General features: G+C 42.3%; 2 protein-coding genes across 4 annotated transcripts in view; one reads left to right on the top strand and one right to left on the bottom strand.

The window, feature by feature from the left end:
• The window catches only part of Nup62 (nucleoporin 62), a 63441-nt gene extending 62979 nt beyond the window's left edge, over nucleotides 1–462 (bottom strand). Inside the window, exon 1 of the mRNA XM_076191775.1 lies at nucleotides 412–462. The gene's annotated coding sequence lies outside the window, so the exon portion shown is untranslated. The remainder of the gene's footprint in view (nucleotides 1–411) is intronic.
• On the top strand, nucleotides 82–25161 carry LOC143029209 (NSFL1 cofactor p47-like). 3 transcript variants are annotated; one of them, XM_076191777.1, is made up of 9 exons: nucleotides 82–360; nucleotides 661–782; nucleotides 4186–4332; nucleotides 6715–6818; nucleotides 15912–16056; nucleotides 18193–18249; nucleotides 19916–20053; nucleotides 20214–20376; nucleotides 24689–25161. In XM_076191777.1, the coding sequence occupies exons 1-9, from the start codon at nucleotides 259–261 to the stop codon at nucleotides 24902–24904; spliced, it is 1194 nt and encodes a 397-aa protein (XP_076047892.1). In that variant the 5' UTR covers nucleotides 82–258; the 3' UTR covers nucleotides 24905–25161. The 3 variants fall into 3 exon arrangements, with proteins under 3 accessions (XP_076047892.1, XP_076047894.1, XP_076047895.1); XM_076191780.1 differs by lacking the exon at nucleotides 82–360 and adding an exon at nucleotides 530–556; XM_076191779.1 differs by lacking the exon at nucleotides 18193–18249 and having other exon boundaries at nucleotides 87–360.
• The last annotated feature ends 1808 nt before the right edge of the window (nucleotides 25162–26969 follow it).

Raw genomic sequence — 26969 nt, 5'->3', positions numbered from 1 at the left:
ATACATAGGAACGGTTTGAACCCTTACATACTTCATCCGTTTGTTCTTCTTTGAACTTCGGCTTAAAGTTGTAATTTTATTGATCGCTTTTTGGAACCATAAACTCCTTCAAATATCAACGAATATTTTCGTTTAATATCTGAAAAATGTTGGTCTAGATTCGGGCTTTATTGGCTCATATGTAAAAAGTCCTCAAAAATTACATACAATCAAACAATTCAATGAGAACCGAAGTTTGCATGAAACAACAACATCATCATGGCAGATAGGGACAATTTGATTGCACAGTTTTCTGCCGTGTCAGGGGTAGATTCTGAAAGGGCCAGATTCTTTTTAGAATCTGCTGCATGGAATCTGGAGGTGAGATACAGAGCTTCAAGTGAACATATTTTGATAAGTGGTAACACTTACAGTGTAATGAAAATCGTGCCCTGGCAGTCTGAGTCTCCTGATGAACTGTCATCAGTGATTATTTCACATCTGAAATAGTTTAACTTAGAGTTGTATGCGGGATTGCACCTCATTAGAATAATTGTTATGACTTAAGATTTTATAGGTAATGGTATCATAAGTAAATCATCCGTAATGCCAAAATATTGAAAGGTGTATGTGGATAAATTGACTGCCCTCTTGAGTCTCATACATTCCATTGGTATGTAGTCTGCCCTCAGTAGCTTCTACGAAGAAGGTGAGGGAGGTGAAGAAGACCTAGGTGATCGTCCAGAGGCAGAGGGGGCACCAAGTACACCTCAGAGACCAACCTTACAACCACCACAAGGCAGGTAGGTCTGAGATCAAATATTTTTGAAAGAGAAAGAAAACCTGGTTTCATATATTTTACTTAAATTTAAAATTACAAAGGTTGTGCTGTGGTATTCAGGCAGTTTGCAAATACATAAGGTTGGTAAGTTAGGCACTTATGTTGTGAATTTGTTTTAAGTTTTATAATTACAGATATTAGACAGGTAAAGAAATCTTAATTTGTCTTTATAGTCCAGAAGAATAATTGTCATGTTGATTATTCTTCATCATGATGGTTAAGTTTATAGAAAACAAACAAACAAAAAAACATACATGATGATGTTGCAAGATTCAAGATTGTAAACTACATTATAATTCTTTTCAAAAGAGAACAGGTTAGTATAAATGCAAACATGTAAATCTATTTAGGTACTATAAACACTTGTAACAACCATAATTTTAGAATATTGGAGGACAATGATTTTTTTTTTTTTTTTAAGGATCGTGACAGATGCATGGCTCTCCAAATTTAATGGTGATAGTAATTTGTTTGCTGTGTTTAATATCGGCAAGGTGGGGTAAGAATTCCAATTGCTGCAACACAATTAATTTCGAAAATGATAAATGGCATGCTCGACTCCCTTCACTTCATGAATAAACAATGGGATGGAATGGCCCACAGCTAGTAAAATTAAATGAAGAAACGGTGAAAAGGAAAATTGTGAAGAAAATGAATAAACTGAAAGCTGAAGGTAATGTGAATAAGGTAAGACCTAGATATGGACCAAAAGGTCTCCTGTCGGCATGCTCCGCCTTTGTAATCCTTTGATTATACATAAGTAAGGACATGGCTAAACAAGAGCTAGAAGAACAAAGAACAATGGTAGGAGAGTAAAAAGAAAAAAGGAGGAAAGGAGAAATAGGCTGGTACAAAAAAAAAAAGGAAGACTGTATGGTACAGATTAAAGCACAAGAAGGATCAGAGAATATGTAAGAGTTGACTGGTGAATGGTGAATTATTGCTTAATTTACATTTTTTTTTTTTTTTTAGTATTTGGGAGCATTAATGATGGTGATAGTAATTTTTGTAGTGTTTAGCATTGACGAGATGGACAAAAAATCAAGTTGCTGCAGCACATAACTAGTTTTGAAAATTATGAATGGCATGTCTTCTGCTTCTGGAAATGGACAATAGCGGTAAAAGGCCGTCCTTAAACTATTCCATGAGAAGTGAGAACCTATTACAAAAGCAAAAGAGGAGAAAGACTTGAGGGTGTTGATAAAGGACAACCTGTCACCTGACAGACATAGCAGGATTGTGGGAGAGACATACATACAGACTACTTCAGAAGATTAAAATGACATTTCACTATATGGATGAAGAGATGATGAAAAAATTCACTGAAACCCTGGTATGTCCAAGACTGGAATATGCATCACTAGTATGGTCCCCGCACAGAGTAAAGGATATGAGCAAGATTGAGAGAATACAGAGGGCAGCAACCAAACTAGTCCCCAGTCTGGCAGAAAAACCATACGAGGGAAGATTAAAGGTACTAGGTCTACAAACTTAAAGCTTTAAGAGGTCATGGAAGTAAATTAAGAAAGATCACATGTCAAAAGGATGTGAAGAAATATTTTTTACATAAATGTATAAATATGTGGAATAGCATAGGTGATATAGCCCATGCTAAAACAATACATGAGTTCAAATCTAAATATGATAATTGGAAATCAAGGATATAGATTAAGTTGGAACTTACATGAATTTGAGTCTAGGTATGTTAGAAAATTAGAGAATAGGAGATGGGATCCAACAAGTGCTGCTCCTTTCATACATACTACAATTAGGTAAACACTCTGCCATTGCTGTTTACGTGCTGTGACCTCATTGATGGCATATCCCCAGTAATGTATCCTCATTGACAGAGGTGGCATTTTATCCTCTTCCCTACCATGATGCCTATGTAGTCATCATGAGGTATAAGTGGGTATACGAGGATGCTGGTTTCGGTGTCTTGATTATTTTGTAGCTGTAACTAAGTGACCACTGCATTCTGTGAACTGGCTTGATCATATTTTCTTCATTTAATATTACTTAGTGAAAGAGAATGAATAATACAGCAGTGACTTTATATTTTATAACACATGTATTGTGATGCATCAATCATCGTACCTCAGGCATCCTATGCTGTGCATGAAAATTTGACTTATATTGAAGAGAGTACTATTGACTGAACTGTTGGGATGTGCAAGGTTAGGGTCAAGGTAGGTTTAGGTACAGATTTATAGAAGGAATAATGGCTGATATGACAAAGAGAAGCACTTCAAATTTATCCTTTGTGGACAGAGGGCCTACACTAAAAGGAAAGCAGAAGAAAAGGAATTATGCAAGAATTGCAAGAAAGGGAGAGCGAGATGCAATGCAAAAGCTGTGAATGATGGTACCATGTGGACTGCCAGGAGGTACAATGTGCTAATAAAATTTAAACAGTAAATGTGGTTTTGAAATAGATGCAAACCAGTAGTACAGGCACAAATGAAACAGTTAAAGCTGCTAAAAGAGAAAAATAGAGAATTAGAAGAAAAAGTACAAAGATTGGAAGGAAAGTGGGTGAAAGTGAAGCAAGAACTAGTCAAAGAAATAATGGAGAAAGTACTGGAAAAAATAAACAAATATTCATGAATATGGAAGTAAAGAAAACCAAAGAGGAACTAAAAGAGGGAGAGAATAAGGAAGGAGAAATAATGTAGTGATGCACAACATGAAAGAGTAAGAGAAACAGGGAGGCAGGGAGAAGATATGGGGATTAGTATAGGCATAATGGAAGAATCACTGGGTATCAAGAAGAGTGAGATACAAGAGGTAATGAAGCTAGGAAAGAATATAGGGAGAACCAAGACCACTGCTAGTAAAATTAGAGGAAGAAAAGGTGAAATGGGAAATTCTGAAGAAGGTGAAAAAAATGAAAGCTGTAGGTAACACAAATAGGGCAAGAGTACATAAGCAAGGACATGCCCAAACAAGAGCAAAAAGAAAAAGCAGTGGTGGAAGAGTTATGGTTTTGGAGTATACTGATATTGCTTTCATTGTTTGAAGGTGTATGTATGCTGAAGAAGTCCTGGTAAGGACGAAACATCAGAATAAATCCCTAATGGTTCCCTGTGTTTATCTCACCACCCATCCACTCACCTTTCATTGCTTTCTTCTATGTAGTTTCTAAAGTCTGTTTTACTGATTGTTGGGAACCATGCTGTGGAAACAACCAAATGTGGTTCTTATATATTGTTTCCATTTTCCAAAGCCCTTGCCCTTGATTTTAGGTTTCTTTATTTTTCATGATTGATTCTTTTCTGTAATGAATCAGTCTAAGACTACTGTGTCACTGTATTATATGTGTAATGTTAAAGAAAGCCAGTCTAGGATTTTCCTTGTCTTTAAAGGTTTAACATGATGGATGGTGATAGCAGTGATGATGAAGGCCAGGCCTTTTATGCTGGTGGCTCGGAGCACTCAGGCCAACAGGTGTTAGGACCCAGCAAGAAAGGCAAAGGAGATGTTGTTGCACAGCTCTTCAAGTCAGCTAAAGAGTAAGTGTTAGCCAAAATCGTGTTGTGGTTTATGTGGAAATAATTTTTCTTTGTTCTGAATGTTGTTTCGCTAAGTGGGAAACCTGCAGCTCTACAGTGGTTGGCAATGATCCTTGGGCCCTTCCACAGATATACTGGAGGAGTCATTGAACTTTTGTCTGTATTGTTTTAATATGGAACTATTTCTGTCATTGGCTAAAAGTGGCTGGGGAAGGGGAGCAGTTGCCAGATGTTAGGAAAAATGGAAGAAATGCAGTTGAAGTTAACCCCTTCGTTACCGACCCGTCAACCTTACATAAACAAACGTTTCAAACCGTCCCACGAATGGCTGGAGCCTTATGTTTGTAAACACAGACACTTACCCTCAATACACACAGCTTATAACTGTGACACGTGCGTGTCACGGGGAGCACGCTCAGTTCCTGGCGGGTGCACTCAGCCGTGACACGCAGGTGTCACAAAACACACATCCAGTGCTCAAGGGGTTAAGAGATTTGGCCCAGTCAGGAGACCAAGTGTCAGTCCTTCAGGGCTGCACCTCTTGATGGAGGTGAGGGGGTTGATGTGTTTTGAAAATGGGCAGCTTGACTTGCAGGACAGTCACATGAAGGTATCCATTATTGGTCCCATCTGAATATTGGAAGAATAAATTTGACTTGTGTGGAAAGTTTGTAGTGTATTAAATTTATGTATATACATGATAGGAAGTTAGAAATAGATCATGTGAGTTGAAGTGGATAGATTTGTATGCAGTATTGGTACCAACAACTGGAACATGCAATTTGTGATCCTCCAAGATGGATGTTAGTGAGAATCATTTCCCTTCAAATTCCATCAACAACCTTGGCTCTATCTGAAACTGTCTCTAGATTGGGCCCAATTTCTCTGTCAACTTGGAACTGTATTTCCTCCCACTTTTACACCTATGAGAGGTGACATTCAGTGACTCCCTCCCTCTGGTTCCACATTAATGCAACACAGATAACAATCCAACATTTCTTCCAGAGAGATCTGTGGGAGGTAATGGGGACTGTTACTAGTTCCAGTGGGGTTGTTGGTATCCAGTCAATGAGACTTGAGGAAATTATCATAATCATTTTTAGTTTCTTTTAGGGAGAGCAACTGGAGGAAGTGGATAGTTTTAGATACTTGGGTGCAAATGTGGCAGGAAAAGGTGGAGGTAGAATGTAGATTGAGAGAAGCGAGTAAATGCCTTGGTGGATTAAAAAGTGTAATGAGGAATAGAAATTTGGGAATGGATGCTAAGAGGAGACTGTATGAAGGAGTAATTGTGCCAACAGCACTGTATGGAGCAGAAACATGGAACATAAGAGAGGAAGAGAGAAGGAGCTTGAATGTGTTTGAGATGAAGTGTCTGAGAAGTATGATGGGGTTTACTAGGCTAGATAGAGTGAGAAATGAGGAGGTGAGGAGGAGAACAGGGGTGGAAAGGGAGTTGGGAGATAGGGTTGATGAAAGAGTATTAGGATGGTTTGGACACATGGAAAGAGTGAGTGAAGAAAGACTAGTAAAGGAGGTATGGAAGGCAGATGTGGAGGGAGTGAACATGAGGGGACGTCCTAGGATGAGATGGATGGATGGGGTGAAGGGGGCTTTGGGGAAGAGGGGAATGTCTGTTGAGGAAGGACGGGAGAGGACAGAAGACGGGTGAATGGAAAATAGTTGTATATGGAAGATGTTGTGATGCATGAGGTGGAGTGGATGGGGGGTGAGGTAGTGTGTGCGAACAAAATTTTGACGCAGCCCGAAGGGATTTCTCCCCGTCCTCTCCTTTATATGGGGGGACGGAGAGGGGGGGGGTCGCCAATTTAATGAAGCGGCCTTGCTGTGGATGTGCTGTGTCTTGCGACACTGCTTCTGACCCAGGGCAGTGGACAGGGTGCAGGGATGACCCGTCATCTAGGAGGTGCTAAGATGGAGGGGTGTGGAGTGTTTTCAGGGATGGAATGGGTGGGAATGATTTTATGCCTTTTCCTTTTTGGCTACCTCCCTAGTAAGGGGGAAAAGGCCTTGGTATATGTATGTATGTATTTTTAGTTTCACATAAATATTTACAGTCAACAGTAGAATCACTTTCATCTAAATATTTCCTTTTGTCTTTATATTTCACCCTAAAGAATTGTCAGAATTATGTTTAGGTATTATGTGTTTGTTTATATACTTTATGTATGATTTTAGGGTGAGAAGTAATTAAAGATCAATATTCTTCATTCTGGTCTTCATTTCTTGATATGTAATTTGTACAAGATATGTTAGATTTAGTAGTTTGTTAGTCACGGTTGGTATGTAACTAATTTTTATTATAAACCACATGTGTAGATATGTATTGAATGGTTTATTGAAGTCAAATTAATGTTACAGACATGGAGCTGAAGTACTGGATAGTACAAAGAATAAGAAGGGAAAAAGTGCAACATTTAAAGGAACTGGCTATAGACTTGGCATGACAGATGATGATACACAGGGTAAGGACATTGAAGAAAGCATGTAGTAATTGTGGTATACAGGAAAGGAGCAATGCTCATTGGGTCCCATCTCCTGTTCTCTAATTATTTACTATACCTAGCCTCAAATTCATGTACAGTTCCAACTTAATCCATATCCTTGATTTCAAGTGATTCCGTCTAGGGTATTAGCTGCATGCTATTGTGGGGTTAAGAGCTTCTCAATAGCATGCAGCTGATACTTTAGGGTCTATTTGGGGCACCCTCGTGGACCAGAGCCACACATTTTGTCTGTGGTAGACGAAATCTATTCATAGAGAAATACTTTATTATACTGCGACTGTCCCTCCATTATGCTGTCCCCTCACTCTTGTTACTGTCCTGAATATTCATTATCTTGATTTGCCAAACCCTGTGTTGGGGGAAAAGAATACTGTCACCAAGTATTTCCACTTGAGTCATAAAAGGCGACAAAAACGGGACGAAGATAGGACCAGGCATCCTTCTCCCTGTAGCCCCAAAGAGGACATTCCTAAAAAAAGCTAAGGCATAACAAGGTCTGGGAGGAGTTTTCCAGCCAGAACCCTAAGGTTTGGGTCTTTTAGTATGCATGGATGTGGTACAGATGAGAGTAGAGGGGAAGAGATAGGCAGTGTGTTTGTGAGAAGATGGGTGTGTTGGCATTGAGTAAAACCAAGTTGAATTGGAATGGCAATTTTGAGTTTGGTAGTGTAGTTGAGAGGGTCTCAGGAGTGAAGATGAGAGGAAGGGAGGGATGGGTGGGAGTTGAATTATCATTTGACTTAGGCTACTTCCATTGTAAGGGGGAAAGCCCTTGGTGTATATATATATGTATATGTATATACTTTGTGACTCCCTGACTTTGGGAGTCACAAAGTGTGCAAAGATGGTGTGTGGAACAAGAAGGACAGGAGGAAATAGACGGAAGGGTAGTGAATGGTGGGATGAGGAAACAAAGAAGGTTGTAGAAGAGAAGAAGTGAGCTTTCACAGATTGGTTACAAAATAGGACGAGGGAGTTGTATGAGAGGTACAAAGAAAAGAAAAGAGAAGTAAAGCAAAAGGTAAAGGAGGCAAAGAGGAGAGCAGATGTGAAATGGGGTAAGAGTATGACAGAAAATTTTGAAAGTAATAAAAAGATGTTTTGGAAAGAAATTAAGAGAGGAAGAGGAGGCGAATCAAGTAGAGAAGAAAAGGTAAAAGGTGCAGATGGAGAGATGATAATGGAAGAGAAGGCAGTAAGGGGATGAGGGGCAGAATATTTTAGGGAGTTGCTAAATGTGAAGGAGGATAGGGAGGGAAAGATAGCTGCAGTGGGAAATGCTAAGAAAATGAGAGTGATGAGTGAGGAAAATGGAGGAGAAATAAGGAAGGATGAAGTGAAGGCAGTTGTTGAGATGATGAAAGCAGGTAAGGCACCTGGTCTGGATGGATGCCATGCAGAATATCTAAAAAAAAGAGGAGGTACAGTGATGGTGGACTAGCTGGTGAGGTTATTTAATGTTTGCTGGAGAGAGGGTAGAGTACCGGAGGACTGGAGTTATAGTTCTACTTTACAAGGGAAAAGGGGACAAGTGTGAATGTAGTAGTTTCAGAGGGATTAGCTTGTTAAGTGTAGTTGGGAAGGTTTAGGAGAGGAACAGAGGGAGTAATTGGTGAGGAACAGTGTGGATTTAGGACGTGTAGAGGTTGTGTAGATCAGATTTTTGTGGTAAGACAGATATGTGAGAAAGCTATAGGAAAGGAGAAGGATGTTTTTTGGGCCTTTATGGACCTGGAAAAGGCTTACGACAGGGTAGACAGAAAGGCACTGTGGGAGGTTTTGAGGATATGCGGGATAGGAGGAAAGCTTCTAGAAGCTGTCAAGAGTTTTTATGTGAGTAGTAGAGCTTGTGTCAGGATTAGAAATGGAGAGAGTGAGTGGTTCGAGGTAAAGGTAGGACTTTGTCAAGGATGCGTTGTGTCGCCCTGGCTGTTCAACTTATACATGGATAGGGTAGTGCGAGAGGTAAATGCAAGGGTAGTGGGTCAGGGATTGGAGATGGTTAAAGAAAATGGAGAAAAGTGGGAGGTGAGCCAGCTGTTGTTTGCGGACGACACTGAGCTTGTGGCAGGATCGGAGAAGGGATTGAGGAAGTTAATGACAGAGTTTGGGAGAGTGTGTGATAGAAGAAAGCTGAAGGTAAATGTGGGTAAAAGTAGGGTGATGAGATGTACAAGGGGTGAAAGTGGCAGTAGTCTGGAAGTGAGCATTAAGGGAGAGCGACTGGAGGAAGTGGATAGTTTTAAATACTTGGGTGCAAATGTGGCAGGAAAAGGTGGAGTGAAGGTGGAGGTAGAATGTAGATTGAGAAAAACGAGTAAATGCCTTGGTGGATTAAAAAGTGTAATGAGGAATAGACATTTGGGAATGGATGCTAAGAGGAGACAGAAACATGGAACATAAGAGAGGAAAAGAGAAAGAGTTTGAATTTGTCTGAGAAGTATGATGGGGGGTTACTAGGCTGGATAGAGTGAGGAGGAGAACAGGGGTGGAAAGGGAGTTGGGAGATAGGGTTGATGGAAGAGTATTAGGATGGTTTGGACACATGGAAAGAATGAGTGAAGAAGGACTAGTAAAAGAGGTATGCAGATGTGGAGGGAGTGAACATGAAGGGACGTCCTAGGATGATGTGGATGGATGTGGTGAAGGGGGCTTTGGGGAAGAGGGGAATGTCTGTTGAGGAAGGACGGGAGAGGACAGAAGACAGGGTTGAATGGAGAATGTTTGTATATGGATGATGTTGTGATGCATGTGGTGGTGGATGGGGGGTGAGGTAGTATGTGTGAGCAGATTTTGACGCAGCCCGAAGGGATTTCTCCCCGTCTTATCCTTTTATGCATGGGGGGACGGAGAGGGGGGGTTGCCGATTTAATGAAGTGGCCTTGCTGTGGAAGTGCTCTGTCTTGCGACACTGCTTCTGACCCAGGGCAGTGGACAAGGTGCAAGGATGATCCGTCATTCAGGAGGTGCTAAGATGTCAGGGAATGGTGGAGGGGTGTGGAATGTATTCAGGGATGGAATGGGTGGGAATGATTTTATGCCTTTTTATTTTTGGCTACCTCCCTTGTATGGGGGAAAAAGCCTTGGTATATGTGTATATATATATATATATATATATATATATATATATACATATATATATATATATATATATATTTATATATATAGTATATATATATATACATTATATATATATATATATAATATATATACATATATACATATCCATATACCAAAGGCTGTTTCCCCCTTACAAGGGAGGTAGCCATCTGGCAGGTAGGAATGCTTACGTGTCATATAATGGCCAATCATCGCACATCAGAAACATTAAGAACGGAGTACCACAGGGCTCAGTTCTATCCCCCACACTATTTAATCTATACATGCATGACTTACCCACACCAGACACCTCAGAAATACAAATCTCTTCCTACGCAGACGACATAACAATCACATGCACACATCATAACACAGACAAAGCTGCAGAAATAATCCAGCCATACCTTGACACACTCAACACATGGTTCATCACAAACAGACTCAAAATAGCTCCAACCAAATCTACAGCAACACTTCTCACCAACTGGACAAAAGAACACAAATACATACCTCATCTCTACATCAACAACACTCTAATACCACACACAAACACACCGAAAATTCTTGGTGTAACATACGATACATCCATGTCTTTCAAACAACACATCACAAACACAAAAAACAAATGCACACCCAGACTTAACGCACTTAAGTCAATCACTGGAACAACATTTGGACAAAACAAAGAAACTAATATAACAATATACAAACAATGCATACGCTCAGTGTTGAATTATGCAAGTCCTGCATGGGCTCCTAATCTCAGTGAGACACACCACAACACCCTTCAAATCATACAAAACAAAGCCCTAAAAACAATTACAGGCTGCACAAATACAACACCTACAGACAATTTACACCATGAAACAAAAGTCCTCAGAGTCAAGGACCACCTCGACATGAGAGGCACACAAACACTTGCCGCAGCCACCACAAACACATCACACCCGCTACACTACATAGCAGAACACCCACACACACCAAGAAACATTAAAACAACACCCAAAGACCTTTATCACGCACAGATACTCTCTTCTCTTCCTCCACAACCACCAAATACCAGCCTCCGGAAACATATTCATAATCATATCACTCACCGCTCCATTAACACACTGAAAGACAACACACTGCTGCATGCCAGACCCCCTGATATCCACCCTTCTGAATCCTCTCTCCCACGAAAGGACAGAGTCCACTTGGCCAGACTGCGATGCGGTCACCACCCAGCACTTCTAAGCTACCCGAAGAGGCTGGATGACCGCGTTGTGAATAGCTGCCCAGGATGTAACACTTCACCCCATACCATACAACACATAATGGAAGACTGCATTATACACAATCATGCACGCAAACAACACAACATACGCTCTATAAAGGATTTGTGGGAAAACCCAGTTTCGGCTATGGCATTCCTTGGGGAGACGGGACTGCTCGGACAGACAGTCTAGGGAACGACAACAACAACAACAACAAAGGCATAAAAACCATTCCCACCCATTCCATCCCCAATCCACACCCCTCCACCCTCTACCCTCCCTCTTATCTTGGCACCTCCTGGATGACGGGTCATCCCTGCATCTTGTCCACTGCCCTGGGTCAGAAGCAGTGTCGCAAGACACAGCACATCCACAGTAAGGCTACTTCATTAAATTGGCAACTACCCCCTCTCTGTCCCCTCATGCAAAAAAGGAGAAGACGGGGAGAAATCCCTTTGGGCTGTGTCAAATTTTTCTCACACATACTACCTCACCCCCCATCCCCCAACCCATTCCACCTCATGCATCACATAATCATCCATATACAACCATTCTCCATTCACCCCTGTCTTCTGTCCTCTCCCATCCTTCCTCAACAGATATTCCCCTCTTCCCCAAAGCCCCTTTCACCCCATCCATCCATCTCATCCTAGGTTGCCCCTTCATGTTCATTCCCTCCGCATCTGCCTTCCATACCTCTTTTACTAGTCTTTCTTTACCCATTCTTTCCATGTGTCCAACCCATCCTAATGCTCTTTCATCCACCATATCTCCCAACTCCCTTACCACCAACATTCACTGCCTCACTTCCTCATTTCTCACTCTATCCAGCCTAGTAACCCCTATCATACTTTTCAGACACCTCATCTCAAACACATTCAAACTCCATCTCTCTTCCTCTCTTATGTTCTATGTTTCTGCCCCATACAGTGCTGTTGGCACAATCACTCCTTCATACAATCTCCTCTTAGCATCCATTCCCGAATGTCTATTTCTCATTACACTTTTTAATCCACTACGGCATTTACTCACTTCTCTCAATCTACATTCTACCTCCACCTCCACTCCTCCCTTTCCTGCCACATTCACACCCAAGTATCAAAAACTATCCATTTCCTCCAGTCGCTCTCCATTAATGCTCACTTCCAGTTTGCTGCCACTTTCACCCCTTGTACATCTCATCACCTTACTTTTACATACATATACCAAAGGTTTTTCCCCCTTACAAGGGAGGTAGCCAAAAAACAAAGGCATAAGAATCATTCCCACCCATTCCATCCCCAATACACTCCATGTCATCCCTGTATCTTGTCCACTGCCCTGGGTCAGAAGCTGTGTCGCAAGACACAACACATACACAGCAAGGCCGCTTCATTAAATCGACGACCCCCTGTCTCTGTCCCCTCATGCAGAAAAGGAGAAGACGGGGAGAAATCCCTTTGGGCTGTGTCAAATTTTTCTCACCTATACTACCTATCCCCCCACCCATTTCACCTCATGCATCACAACATCCAAATACAACCATTTTCCATTCACCCCTGTTTTCTGTCTTCTCTTGTCCTTCCTCAACAGATATTCCCCTCTTCCCCAAAGCCCCTTTCACCCCATCCAACCATCTCATCCTAGGTCACCCCCTCATGTTCACTCCCAACACATCTGACTTTCACAGATTTGTTACAAAATAGGACAAGGGAGTCATATGAGAGGTACAAAGAAAAGAAAAGAAGTAAAGCACAAGATAAAGGAGGCAAAGAGGTGGACATATGTGAAATGGGGTAAGAGAAAATTTTGAAAGTAATAGAAAGATGTTTTGGAAAGAAATTAACTCCTTCCATATGGTGACGCCTACGTAGGCGTCATGAGGAGCTAGTGGGTGCGCGAGGATGCCGATGTCGGCGTCTTGATTATATTAATTGTAGTCGTACCTGCGTGACCCCCATACTCTGTAAACTGGCTTCATTATATTTTCTATGGTTATTAAAATTCACGGGTGAAAGAGAACGAGCAATAGAGCAGTGACTATTTTTTATAGTGCGAGTATTATGATGCAACATCGCACGTCTGGCAGCTAATGGCCGTATTGAAGGGGTTAAGAGAGGAAGAGGAGGCAAATGAAGTAGAGAAGAAAAGGTAAAAGGTGCAGATGGAGAGATGATAATGGAAGAGAAGGCAGTAAGGGGAAGATGGGCAGAGTATTTTAGGGAGTTGCTAAATGTGAATGAGGATAGGAAGGGTAAGATAGTTGCAGTGGGAAGTGCTAAGAAAATGAGAGTGATGAGTGAGGAAAATGGAGGAGAAATAAGGAAGGATGAAGTGAAGGCACTTGTTAAGATGATGAGAGCAGGTAAGGCACCTGGTCTGGATGGATGCCATGCAGAATATCTAAAAAAAAAGGAGGTACAGTGATGGTGGACTGGTTGGTGAGGTTATTTAATGTTTGCTGGAGAGAGGGTAGAGTGTCGGAGGATTGGAGGAGTGCCTGTAAAGTTCCAATTTACGGTGGACTGGCTGGTGAGGTTATTTAATATTTGCTGAAGAGAGGGTAGAGTGCCGGAGGACTGGAGGAGTGCCTGTATAGTTCCAATTTACAAGGGAGTGTAGTGTGAGTGTAGTAGTTTCAGAGGGATTAGCTTGTTGAGTGTAGTTGGGAAGGCTTATGGGAGGATCTTGATTGAGAGGATTAGGAGAGGAACAGTGTGGATTTAGGACAGGTAGAGGTTACATAGATCAGATTTTTGTGGTAGGACAATATGTGAGCAAGCTATAGGAAAAGGTAAGGATGTTTTTTTGGGGCTTTTATAGATCTGGAAAAGGCTTATGACAGGGTAGACAGGAAGGCACTGTGGGAAGTTTTGCAGATATACGGGATAGGAAAGCTTCTAAGAGCTGTTAAGAGTTTTAATGAGAGTAGTAGAGCATGTGTCAGGATTAGAAATTGAGAGAGCAAGTGGTTCAAGGTAAAGGTGGGACTTTGCCAGGGATGTGTTACGTCGCCTTGGCTGTTCAACTTATACATGGATGGGGTTGTGTGAGAGGTAAATGCAAGGGTAGTGGGTCAGGGATTGGAGATGGTTAAAGAAAATGGAGAAAAGTGGGAGGTGAGCCAGCTGTTGTTTGCGGATGATGCTGCGCTTGTAGCAAGATTAGAGGAGGGATTGTAAAAGTTAGTGACAGAATTTAGGAGTGTGAAAGAAGAAAGTTGAAGATAAATGTGGGTAAAAGTAAGGTGATGAGATGTACAAGGGGTGAAAGTGTCAGCAGACTGGAAGTGAGCATTAAGGGAGAGTGACTGGAGGAAGTGGATAGTTTTAGATACTTGGGTACAAATGTGGCAGGAAAGGGTGGAGTGGAGGTAGAATGTAGATAAAGACAAGCGAGTAAATGCCTTGGTGGATTAAAAAGTGTAATGAGAATAGACATTTGAGAATGGAGGCTAAGAGGAGATTGTATGAAGGAGTGATTGTGCCAACAGCACTGTATGGGGCAGAAACATGGAACATAAGAGAGGAAGAGAGAAGGAGTTTGAATGTGTTTGAGATGAGGTGTCTGAGAAGTATGATGGGGGATACTAGGCTGGATAGAGTGAGAAATGAGGAGGTGAGGAGAACAGGGGTGGTAAGGGAGTTGGGAGTTAGGGTGGATGAAAGAGTATTAGGATGGTTTGGACACATGGAAAGAATGAGTGAAGAAAGACTAGTAAAAGAGGTATGGAAGGCAGATGTGGAGGGAGTGAACATAAGGGGGTGACCTAGGATGAGATGGATGGATGGGGTGAAAGGGGCTTTGGGGAAGAGGGGAATATCTGTTGAGGAAGGATGGGAGAGGACAGAAGACGGGGGTGAATGGAGAATGTTTGTATATGGATGTGTGAGAAAAATTTGACGCAGCCCGAAGGGATTTCTCCCCGTCTTCTCTCCTTCATACAACCTCCTCTTAGCATTCATTCTCAAATGCCTATTTCTCATTACACTTTTTGATCCACCAAGGCATTTACTTGTTTCTCTCAACCTACATTCTACCTCCACCTCCAGTCCTCCCTTTCCTGCCACATTTGTACCCAAGTATCTAAAACTATCCACTTCCTCCAGCTGCTCTCCCTTAATGCTGACTTCCAGTCTGCTGCCACTTTCACCCCTTGTACATCTCATCACCTTACTTTTATCCACATTTATCTTCAACTTTCTTCTTTCACACACTCCCAAACTCTGTCACCAACTTCCTCAATCCCTCCTCTGATCCTGCTACAAGTGCAATGTCATCTGCAAACAACAGCTGGCTCACCTCCCACTTTTCTTCATTTTCTTTAACCATCTCCAATCCCTGACCCACCACCCTTGGATTTACCTCTCGCACCACCCCATCCATGTATATGTTGAACAGCCAGGGCGACATAACACATCCCTGACAAAGTCCCACCTTTACCTCGAACCACTCATTCTCTCCATTTCTAATCCTGACACATGCTCTACTACTCTCATAAAATCTACTGACAGCTCCTAGAAGCTTTCCTCATATCCCATATGTCTGTAAAACCTCCCACAGTGCCCCCCTGTCCACCATGCCACAAGCCCCCCCCCCATCCACAAAAGCCCCCAAAACATCCTTACCCACATTTATCTTCTACCTTCTTCTTTCACATTCTCCCAAACTCTGTCTGTCCTTAATATTAGTAAAAGGTATTTGTGCTTAATTTCAGTTATTCCTGGGCGTTCTCAAGAGGACCGAACACCAAGAGATGTAATGCTTAAAATGTGGAAGACAGGGTTTACAGTAGATGGTGGTCCATTACGCCTTTATGAGGACCCAGGAAATGCAGAGTTCCTCAATTCAGTACGCAGGAGGTAAGTAGATCAACACAGTTTATTTAAGTACTGGTTATATGCCTCTGACCCAGTGCAGTGGGTGAGATGCAGGGATGACCTGTTATCCAGGAGGAGCCAAGATAAGAGGGAGGGAGGAGGGTGAATGGGAGTGGAGTATGTGGGGATGGAATGGGTGGGAGTGAATTTTATGCCTTTGTTTGCTACCTCCCTTGTAAAGGGGGAAAAAGCCCGTGGTATATGTATGTATTTATATATATGCTTTACTACAGCAGTGATAAGGATGGTGCATGTTGCATAACATGTGACCAGTGTGCTAATGTGGTGTATTCTTTGAGGCCGTAGATTGCCAGGAAGAGAGATCTGGGGCAATGGAATAACTGGTTGACTTTGCATAGGATTAAGTGCAAGAGAAGGTCTGTGGAGGCAATGGAAACGAATTGCTTAAGTTATGCATGGAGTTATACAACCAATTAAGGAATGATAGGATTCGTTGAATAGGATTAGAAGAGTGGGACAGACCAATGTGAGGTATTTCGGTCATGTTTTGAGAATGGAAGAAAGTAGATATCCTTTGAGTAATCATGAGTTTGTGATGGTGAGAGTGAGAAGGTTTATACAAAGGAAAAGGGGGTGAATGAGGGGAATGAAGACTTGGTGATCAGGATGTCAAACAAGCAAAAATGTGCATAAATGAAGAGATGAATTGATAAGTGTGTATAGACTGAAGTAATCTGTTTCATATAGAGGGATGCACCAGAGATGGTCTGGCTGTATTGCTTGGGAAAGAGGAAGATGCAACCACCATACGGTATAAACAGGAAGGAGCGGAAGGGAGGAGTGTGATGGAAGTGATAAGGATGTTTCATTCCCACATTTGTTCCTCTTATGCATTACTGTGGATGTGCTGTGTCTGCTACATTGCTTCTGATCCAGGGCAGTGGGTGGGATATAGGGATTATCTGTCACTCATGAGGAGCTGAGATGAGTGTGGTAAGGGGGAAAAGCTCTTGGCATATTGATAGATAGAAAACTATATTGAGAGATTGAGCTCCATGAGGAGCTAAGATGAGAGGGAAGCAAGGGTGATGTATGGGAATAGCATGAGTGGGAGTGGGTGCATGCCTTTGACTTAGCTACATAAGGGAAAAAAGCCCTTGGTATATAGATAGAACACATACTTCACTGTAAATTTTTTGTCATTAAGGTTCGGTTAGACATCTTTTACATACATACCAAAGGCTTTTCCACCTTTACAAGGAAAAATAGCAGATAGGGCTAATGAAAGACTACTGGGATTGTTTGTGCACATGGAAAAAAAAGTGAGGAAAGACTAGCAAAAGGGAATGGAAGGTAGAGATGGATGAAGTGAGCTTGAGGGAAAGACTTAAGAGTAAGATAATTGGACGGGGTGAAGGGGTCTTGTGCAGGGCTAGGTATGCATTTACCCTTACTGATAAACATGGAAAATAAGGTTAGCTACACAATTCCCTTTAAAATCTAAAGGTCCTTAGGGTTTTAGGGGATAATTTTGGCCACTACCTCATCCACAGGTCGAGGGCTACGAAGTCTGTGGATTTCACTGACACACCTCTTGGTGCAGTCACCAGAGGTGGAAAGACAAAGATCCCCTCAGCCTCATATTTGACTGGGCCCCATGCATATGCCCTTGGGTCCAGGTTCTTCACATGCACTTCACAGTGCCCTGTGCACATCTCTCCCTCGGGGTAAAACTTGAAAGTTGCTGGGAGGCAGGCAATGTGGTAGAGCACACCTGACCATATTACATAATATAGACTGAGTGATGGACACAACTCGGATGTTGATGGGAGGCTGACAATGTGGTGGGCACAGCTCGAAAGTTGTTGAGAGGCGGGCAATGTGGTGGGGCACTCTTGACTATGCTAAGTGATATAGACCAAGTGCTCATTTACATTGTCAAGCACAACTCAAAAGTTGCTTGGAGCCTGGCAACATGAATAAACAGAGATCAGTCTGAATTTTTGTATTCAGTCCAAGGTGAAAGGAATACAATTACAAAACAATGAAAATCTATTATATATTGAAAGATACTTTGATCCTTGTCTACTGACATATGTTGATACCATATTCCTTTTCTACTTAAATGTCTATTAAACTGTCTTTTGAATTTCACAGCACATCCACAGCGGCCTTGCAGTGGACAAGGTGCAGGGATGACCCGTCATCCAGGAGGTGCTCAGATAAGAGGGAGGGTGGAGGGGTGTGGAGTGTATTCATGGATGGAATGGGTGGAAATGATTTTATGCCTTCCCCTTTTTGGCTACCTCCATTGTAAGGGGGGAAAAGCCTTGGTATATGTATGTTGAATTTATCATAGTGGAAATCATCTGTTGCTTTTTCTCCTGGAGCCTTCTTTGGTGCTGTTGTAAAGATTTTTACACCACCACCAACCACTGGTTCAATGATCTCCTCAACCTTCTTGTGTTTTTTCTTGGGAGGTCCTGATTCTTCAAGATTAACTGAAAAAGGTTTAGAGGCGGTTACAGTGGAAGTGAGCATTAAGGGAGAAAGACTGGTGGAAGTTGATAGTGTTAAATTCTTTGGGGCAAACATGGAGGGACAGGGAGGAGTGGAGGTAGAATATAGATTGAGAGAAGAAAGTAAATGCCTTGGGGTATTAACCCCTTCCATATGGTGATGCCTACATAAGTGTCATGAGGAGCAAGTGGGTACGTAAGGCTGCCATATCGTCGTCTTGATTATATTTATTGTAGTTATACCTGCGTGACCCTCGTACTCTGTAAACTGGCTTCATCATATTTTCTATGGTTATCAAAATTCACGGGTGAAAGAGAACAAGCATTACAGGGGTCACTTTATATTTTATAATGTGAGTATTATGACGCAACATCGCACGTCTAGCAGCTAATGCTGCCTGCGAGATTTTGGCCCGGAGTGAAGAGGTTAAAAAGTTTAATGAGAAATAGACATTTGTGAATGGATGCTAAAAGGAGATTGTATGAAGGGGTGATTGTGCCAATGGCACTGTATGGGGCAGAAACATGGAACATAAGAGAGGAAGAGTTTAAATATGTTTGAGATGAAATGCCTGAGAAGTATGGTAGGGGAGTAACGCTGGATAGAATGAGAAACGAGGAGATGAGGAGACCAGGGTTGGAAAGGGAGTTGGGAGATAGGATTGATGAAAGAGTATTGGGATGGTTTGGACACATGGAAAGAATGAGTGAAGAAAGATTAGTAAAAGAAGTGTGGAAGGCTTAGGTGGAGGAGTGAACATGAGGGGGCGACCAAGGATGAGATGGATGGATGGGGTAAAAGGGGCATTGGGAAAGAGGGGAATGTCCATTGAGGAAGGGAGAAGACAGAAGATAGGGGTGAGGGGAGAATGACTGTATATTGATGATGCTGTGATGCGTGGAAGGAAGTGGGTAGGGGATGGGGGGGGGAAGGAGTATGTGTGAATGATATTTTGATGCAGCATGAAGAGATTTCTCCTCATCTTCTCTTTCTCTGTATGAGGGGACAAGGAGGGGGGTCGCCGATTAAATGAAGTAGCTTTGCTGTGGATGTCCTGTGTCTTGCTGCATTGCTTCTGACCCAGGGCAGTGTGTGTGATGCAGGGATGACCCATCATTCAGGAGGAACCAAGAAAAGAAGGAGGGAGGGATGGTGAATGGGAGTGGAGTATGTGGGGATGAAATGGATGGGAGTGGATTTATGCCTTTGACTTTGGCTACCTCCTTTGTAAGGGGGAAAAAAGCCCTTGGTTGTATGCATGTATAAATTTGTTTTTATGCTAGCAACAAAAATTAACAAATAGTGAGGTGAATGTATATATCTAATTTATTTCCTTGTTTTTGTATTATCTTGTACACAGTGAGGTGCCACTTGAATTAATCAAAGAAGCAAGAGGAGGGGAGGTTTTTATAAATATGGCTGACCACCGTCATGAAGATTATGTTCCGACCAAGTCAGCACTTAAAGCATTTGTAGGTACAGGACATACCTTAGGAAGGTAGGATTGTTATTATTATTATATCATATATAAATTTTATTTTCTTTTTTTCATGAAAGATTATGAAAAATGAACATTATATTTGATTCCATTTTGTCATAGAGTTGACTACATATATTTCCTGCTCATGTGCATTAATAATAGTTTTCAAATGTTGCAGTCCAGCGCCCAATGTAGTAGGTCAAGTGGCACAGACTGGCACAGCTGGTGGAGCCATAGGAGCATCTGTAGTTGAAGGAACCCCTTCTGATCCTAAAGCTTGTGAGCAGAGTGCACAAAGTGAAATCAAAGTAGATACATCACAGCCTACAACAAATATTCAGGTAATCATAGAAAGATTCTGTGCATAGCTTTTACGTGGGTGATCCACGTTAACCGAGAATGAAATGGAATGGGTGCGACTGGGTATATGCCTTTTGACTTGGCTACCTTCCTTGTAAAGGGGAAAAAGCCCTTGGTATATAGATGGATAGGAAGGGTCTGGAAATGAAAGAGCTAATTGATAATTAGTTACTATATATGTGTATCAATCATTCTATTGACCGTGGTCTTTCTTGCGGAAGACCTGTAACCTTCAGGTAATTGGTAACAGCCTCTGGGCTGACCCACAAGTTACTCAGGGAAGATGTATTGTGTTTAGGGTTGAGGGGTGTGCCGATTAATTGGCATTGGCAAGAATCTGCTCTTTTTTTTGGTGAATCGGTTAGAATCTGCATTTTTTTTACTATTTCTTTTTATTATTTTTAGAATGGGATTCTGCATCATCACCGGCAATATTTGGCCAATGCCGATGCTTTAAAATAACAGCACAAGTTGGAGCAAATTATATTAATTTTCAATATTGGGTATTGGCTGCATGTTATTGTGGCAAAGTGGCATGCAGTTGATACTTTAGGGTCTATATGGGGTGCCCCTAAGGACCAGAGCCACACATCATTTTGGCTGTGATAGAGAAAAACTCTGTACATAGAGAAATTATGACACTTTTATACTACGACTGTCCCTCCGTTATGCTGTCCCCCAACCCCTTGTTACTGTCCTGTACAATTTCTCTGAATATTCATTTCCTTTTTTGCCTACCTTCCCTGTGGTGGGGGAAAAGAATACTGCCACCAAGTAATTCCACTTGGATCGTAAGAGGCGAGAAGAAAGGGACGGGGATTGGGACTAGGCATCCTTCTCCTTGTAGCCCCACAGGGGACATTATTAAAAGAAAAAGCAAAGGCGTAAGAGGGTCTGGGAGTTTTCCAACCAGCACCCTAAGGTTTGGGTCTTTTAATGTGTGTGGATGTGGTACAGATGAGAGTAAAAGGGAAGAGATAGGTAGTATGTTTGTGAGAAGAAAGATGGATGTGCTGGCTTTGAGTGAAACTAAGTAGAAAGGGAAGGGCAAGTGTAAGTTTGGGAGTGTAAGTGGGAGGTTATCAGGAGTGAAGGGAGGGAAGGGGTGGCTATACTAGTAAGTGAAGAGATAGGTAAATGTGTAGTGGAGTGGAAGGAGGTTTCCTCAAGGATAATGTGGATGAAGGTGAAACTGGGAAAGGAGATGTGGGTTTTTGTAAGTGCATATGGGCCTGGCAGTGAGAAGAGCGTAGAAGAAAGAGAGGCTTTTTGGATAGATTTAAATGAGTGCATAGAGGATTTAGGGAGAAATATCAATGTAATAGTACTGGGAGACCTTAATGCTAGGGTAGGAAATGATCCAATTGATGGAGTGGTTGGGAAATGTGGAGTTCCAGGAAAGAATCGTAGTGGAGAGTTGGTGGAAATGTGTCTAGAAAGAGAGTTGATGATAGCAAATACAGTGTTTCGGAAGAAAGTCAAGCATAGCTACACATGGGAGAGGGTGGTGGAGGGAAGGGTGGCAGATAGAGCGTTAATGGACTAAAAAAAAAGCGTTAATGGACTATGTAGTGGGAAATAGGATTATGATAGGAAGAGTTAAGGATGTACATGTGCTAAGGGGAAAGGGTGGGGGAATATCAGATAATTTTTTGGTGGAAGGTAAGTTGAGAGTGGAGGAAGAGGAAAGGGACAAAAGGTAGGGAGGTGCTTAGACTGAACTCTTTAAATGAAAAGGAAAAGGAGAAGGAGTACATGAAGAAGCTGAAGGAGGAGTGGGAGGGAGTGAAGGATAGAGTAGAACTAGGTGTGGAGGAGGAATGGGGATGGTTCAAGGAGGGAGTCACAAAGTGTGCAAAGATGGTGTGTGGAACAAGAAGGACAGGAGGAAATAGAAGAAAGGGTAGTGAATGGTGGGATGAGGAAACAAAGAAGGTTGTAGAAGAGAAGAAGTGAGCTTTCACAGATTGGTTACAAAATAGGACGAGGGAGTCATATGAGAGGTACAAAGAAAAGAAAAGAGAAGTAAAGCAAAAGGTAAAGGAGGCAAAGAGGAGAGTATGACAGAAAATTTTGAAAGTAATAAAAAGATGTTTTGGAAAGAAATTAAGAGAGGAAGAGGAGGCGAATCAAGTAGATAAGAAAAGGTAAAAGGTGCAGATGGAGAGATGATAATGGAAGAGAAGGCAGTAAGGGGAAGATGGGCAGAATATTTTAGGGAGTTGCTAAATGTGAAGGAAGATAGGGAGGGAATGATAGCTGCAGTGGGAAATGCTAAGAAAATGAGAGTGATGAGTGAGGAAAATGGAGGAGAAATAAGGAAGGATGAAGTGAAGGCAGTTGTTAAGATGATGAAAGCAGGTAAGGCATCTGGTCTGGATGGATGCCATGCAGAATGTCTAAAAAAAGGAGGTACAGTGATGGTGGACTGGCTGGTGAGGTTATTTAATGTTTGCTGGAGAGAGGGTAGATTACCGGAGGACTGGAGGAGTGCCTGTATAGTTCCACTTTACAAGGGAAAAGGGGACAAGTGTGAATGTAGTAGTTTCAGAGGGATTAGCTTGTTAAGTGTAGTTGGGAAGGCTTATGGGAGGATCTTGATTGAGAGGATTAGGAGAGGAACAGAGGGAGTAATTGGTGAGGAACAGTGTGGATTTAGGACGGGTAGAGGTTGTGTAGATCAGGTTTTTGTGGTAAGACAGATATGTGAGAAAGCTATAGGAAAGGGGAAGGATGTTTTTTTGGGCCTATATGGACCTGGAAAAGGCCTACGACAGGGTAGACAGAAAGGCACTGGTAGGTTTTGAGGATATACGGGATAGGAGGAAAGCTTCTAGAAGCTGTCAAGAGTTTTTATGTGAGTAGTAGAGCTTGTGTCAGGATTAGAAATGGAGAGAGTGAGTGGTTCGAGGTAAAGGTGGGACTTTGTCAAGGATGCGTTATGTCGTCCTGGCTGTTCAACTTATACATGGATGGGGTGGTCTGAGAGGTAAATGCAAGGATAATGGGTCAGGGATTGGAGATGGTTAAAGAAAATGGAGAAAAGTGGGAGGTGAGCCAGCTGTTGTTTGCGGATGACACTGTGCTTGTGGCAGGATCGTAGGAGGGATTGAGGAATTTGGTGACAGATTTTGGGAGAGTGTGTGATAGAAGAAAGCTGAAGATAAATGTGGGTAAAAGTAAGGTGATGAGATGTACAAGGGGTAAAAGTGGCAGTAGTCTGGAAGTGAGCATTAAGGGAGAGCGACTGGAGGAAGTGGATAGTTTTAGATACTTGGGTGCAAATGTGGCAGGAAAAAGTGGAGGTAGAATGTAGATTGAGAGAAGCGAGTAAATACCTTGGTGGATTAAAAAATGTAATGAGGAATAGATATTTGGGAATGGATGCTAAGAGGAGACTATATGAAGGAGTGATTGTGCCAACAGCACTGTATGGGGCAGAAACGTGGAACATAAGAGAAGAAGAGAGAAGGAGTTTGAATGTGTTTGAGATGAGGTGTCTGAGAAGTATGGTGGGGGTTACTAGGCTAGATAGAGTGAGAAATGAGGAGGTGAGGAGGAGAACAGGGGTGAAAAAGGATTTGGGAGAGAGGGTTGATGAAAGAATATTAGGATGGTTTGGACACATGGAAAGAATGAGTGACGAAAGACTAGTAAAAGAGGTATGGAAGGCAGATGTGGAGGGAGTGAACATGAGGGGACGTCCTAGGATGAGGTGGATGGATGGGGTGAAGGGGGCTTTGGGGAAGAGGGGAATGTCTGTTGAGGAAGGAAGGGAGAGGACGGAAGACAGAGGTGAGTGGAGAATGGTTGTATATGGATGATGTTGTGACGACATGAGGAGGAATAGGCGGGGGGGGTGGGGGGTGGGGTAGTATGTGTGAGTAAATTTTGACGCAGCCCGAAGGGATTTCTCCCCGTCCTCTCCTTATATGCAAAGGGGGACGGAGAGGGGGGGTCGCCGATTAAATGAAGCGTCCTTGCTGTGGATGTACTGTGTCTTGCGACACTGCTTCTGACCCAGGGCGGTGGGCAGGGTTCAGGGATGACCCGTCATCCAGGAGGTGCTCAGATGAGAGGAAGGGTGGGAGGGGTGTGGAGTGTATTTAGGGATGAAATGGGTGGGAGTGTTTTTATGCCTTTCCTTTTGTGGCTACCTCCCGTGGAAGGGGGAAAAAGCCTTGGTATATGTATGTATGTATGTAATTGTTTGTGCATGTTTTGCTTATGGTTAGTGCTATTGAATTATAAGTAAAGAGCTATTTATATATTGTATTGCTTACATACTTTCAGGTCCGGCTAACTGATGGCACACGATTAGTTCTTAAACTAAACCACAATCACACAGTTGGTGATATCCGAAGATATATTTGCACAGCTCGACCCACATACCAAGCTTCTCCTTTTGCTCTCATGACCACATTCCCACACGCTGAGCTATGTGATGATTCAAAGACTGTGGTGGAAGCAAAACTACTTAATTCAGCAATTGTCGTCAAGAACAAGTGAATCTACATTGACACGTAGATGGAATAAGAAAACTGTATAATTGGAACATGATATCACAGTGATGTGATTGCAGCTTTGCTGTCTGCCACCAATTCTTCCCTCTGTATCAAAATTGTGATATACATTACTGAAGAGGAAGATTTGATAAATTGTGTGCAAATGTGCAGACCACTTTTTTCCACTGGAAAGGAAGTTTATTTTGAATTTGCAATTTTGTTTGACTAGTGCATACATGCTGAATAACAATGATATAGAAATTTGCTGGTTTTCTTTACCCTAACCCGTAGGACACTTACACTGATTTTACTTTTATTTATTTGATTATAGATTGATAGGAGTGATACAGGAGATGAATGCAAGGGTGATGGGTAGAGGATTAGAGATGGTTAGAAAGAGTGGAGGAAAAATGGGACGCAAGGCAATTATTGTTTGCTGATGACACTGCACTTATGGCTGAGTCAGAGGAGGGTCTGAGGCAATTTGTGATGGAATTCAGGAAGATATTGATAGATGTGGGTAAGAGAAAGATGAGATGCACAAACAAGGTGGCAGTAAAATGGAGATAAGACTTGTAGCAGAAAGGTTAGAGAATTGGATAGTTTTAGTTATTTAGGGTCGCATGTGGCAGGAAATGGAGGAGTAGGCATGAAAAGTGTTGAGAAATCAGTATCTGGGGATGGGTGTGAAGAGGATTGTCTGAAAAGGTGAATTTGCCTACCACTGATATAGAGATTTTGAATTTAAGGGAGATAGGAGAAATCTAAATGGGGCATATAAAGTGTTTTGATCAATCCATTGTCTCTGGTCTCTTGCAGAGGACCTGTGGCCTCCAGGAAACTGGCAGTTTCAATCTGTGGAGAGGCCTATTCTGTGTTGGTATTGTCTTAGTGACAGATGGTGTCTTGAATGCATTCATGCTCATATGATTCTTGTAAGGTGTGGGAGGTTTTTTTTTTCTGTGGGACTTGTATCTAGGGTTTGTCGTAGTATTGAGTTTGGTGGTGTTATGAGGATGGGTAGAGTGAAAAATGAGGAGTTAGGGTGTATTGGATAGGGAGCATTACTGAAAAACTGGCACTGCTTTGGAATTGAATCTGGAATCTCCTACTGTCTGGGCAGGTATGCTTACTGATTACATCACAGCCTCTATTAGTCAGGGAATTTACACCTCTGGGATCCTACTCACTGTGCCATGTTGGATTGGGGCTGTCACTGAATAGCCAGCCTCACCCAGGGATTGAACCTGGGACTTCCCACTGTCAGGGCAGGTGTACTTAGCCAATCAAACCATGTTCACCTCTAGCAACCACTCAAGAGGGAGACATCAGATAAGGCTAATGAAAAACTACTGGGATTGTTTAAGCACATTGAAAGAATGAGTGTGGAAAGACTAGCAAAAGGGTATGGGAGGTAAAGATGGATAAAGTGAGCTTGAGGGGAAGACCAAGAATAAGATGGGTGGAACAGGGTGAAGGGGGCCTTGGGCAAGGCTTGGTATGCATTTATTCTTGCTGATGTACATGGAAAACAAGGTTAGCTACACAATTCCCCCCCAAAATCTAAAGGTTCTTATGGTTTTGGGGGATAATTTTGGCTGCTACCTCATCCACAGGTCAAGGGCCATGAGGCCTGTGGATTTCACTTGGACACCTCTCAGGTCAAAGGTGCAGTCAACAGAGGCAGAAAGGCAAAAATCCACCTCAAAGCCTCAAGTTTGACTGGGCCCCATGCATATGCTCTCGAGTCCAGGTTCTTCACGTGTACCTCACAATACCCTGTGCACAACTCTCCCTCTGGGCAAAACTTGAAAGTTGCTGGGAGGCAGGAAATGTGGTATAGACTGAGTGATGGACACAACTCTAATATTGATGGGAGGCTGGCAACGTGGTGGACACAACTCAAAAGTTGTTGGGAGGCAGGCAATGTGGTGGAGTACTTTTGACTATGCTAAGTTATATAGACCAAGTGTTCAGTCACATTGGTGGCCATGACTCAAAAGTTGCTGGGAGGCCAGCAACATGTTGGAGCATTCCCAACTATTCTAAGGGGCATAACACAACACAGA

This window comes from Oratosquilla oratoria, chromosome 10 (assembly GCF_046742065.1).
Source record: "Oratosquilla oratoria isolate Oo_2021 chromosome 10, ASM4674206v1, whole genome shotgun sequence".
Lineage (NCBI taxonomy): Eukaryota > Metazoa > Arthropoda > Malacostraca > Stomatopoda > Squillidae > Oratosquilla > Oratosquilla oratoria.
Note: the sequence above shows the minus strand (reverse complement) of the source record. Positions and strands in the feature narration are given on the sequence as shown.

Bases quoted from the DNA above. Each gene is read 5' to 3' on its own strand.
- LOC143029209 (XM_076191777.1), top strand. From the start codon at position 259: ATGGCAGATAGGGACAATTTGATTGCACAGTTTTCTGCCGTGTCAGGG. The intron at 361-660 runs GTGAGATACAGA...ATTGGTATGTAG, and splicing joins CTGCTGCATGGAATCTGGAG to TCTGCCCTCAGTAGCTTCTA. The intron at 20,377-24,688 runs GTAATCATAGAA...ACATACTTTCAG, and splicing joins AGCCTACAACAAATATTCAG to GTCCGGCTAACTGATGGCAC.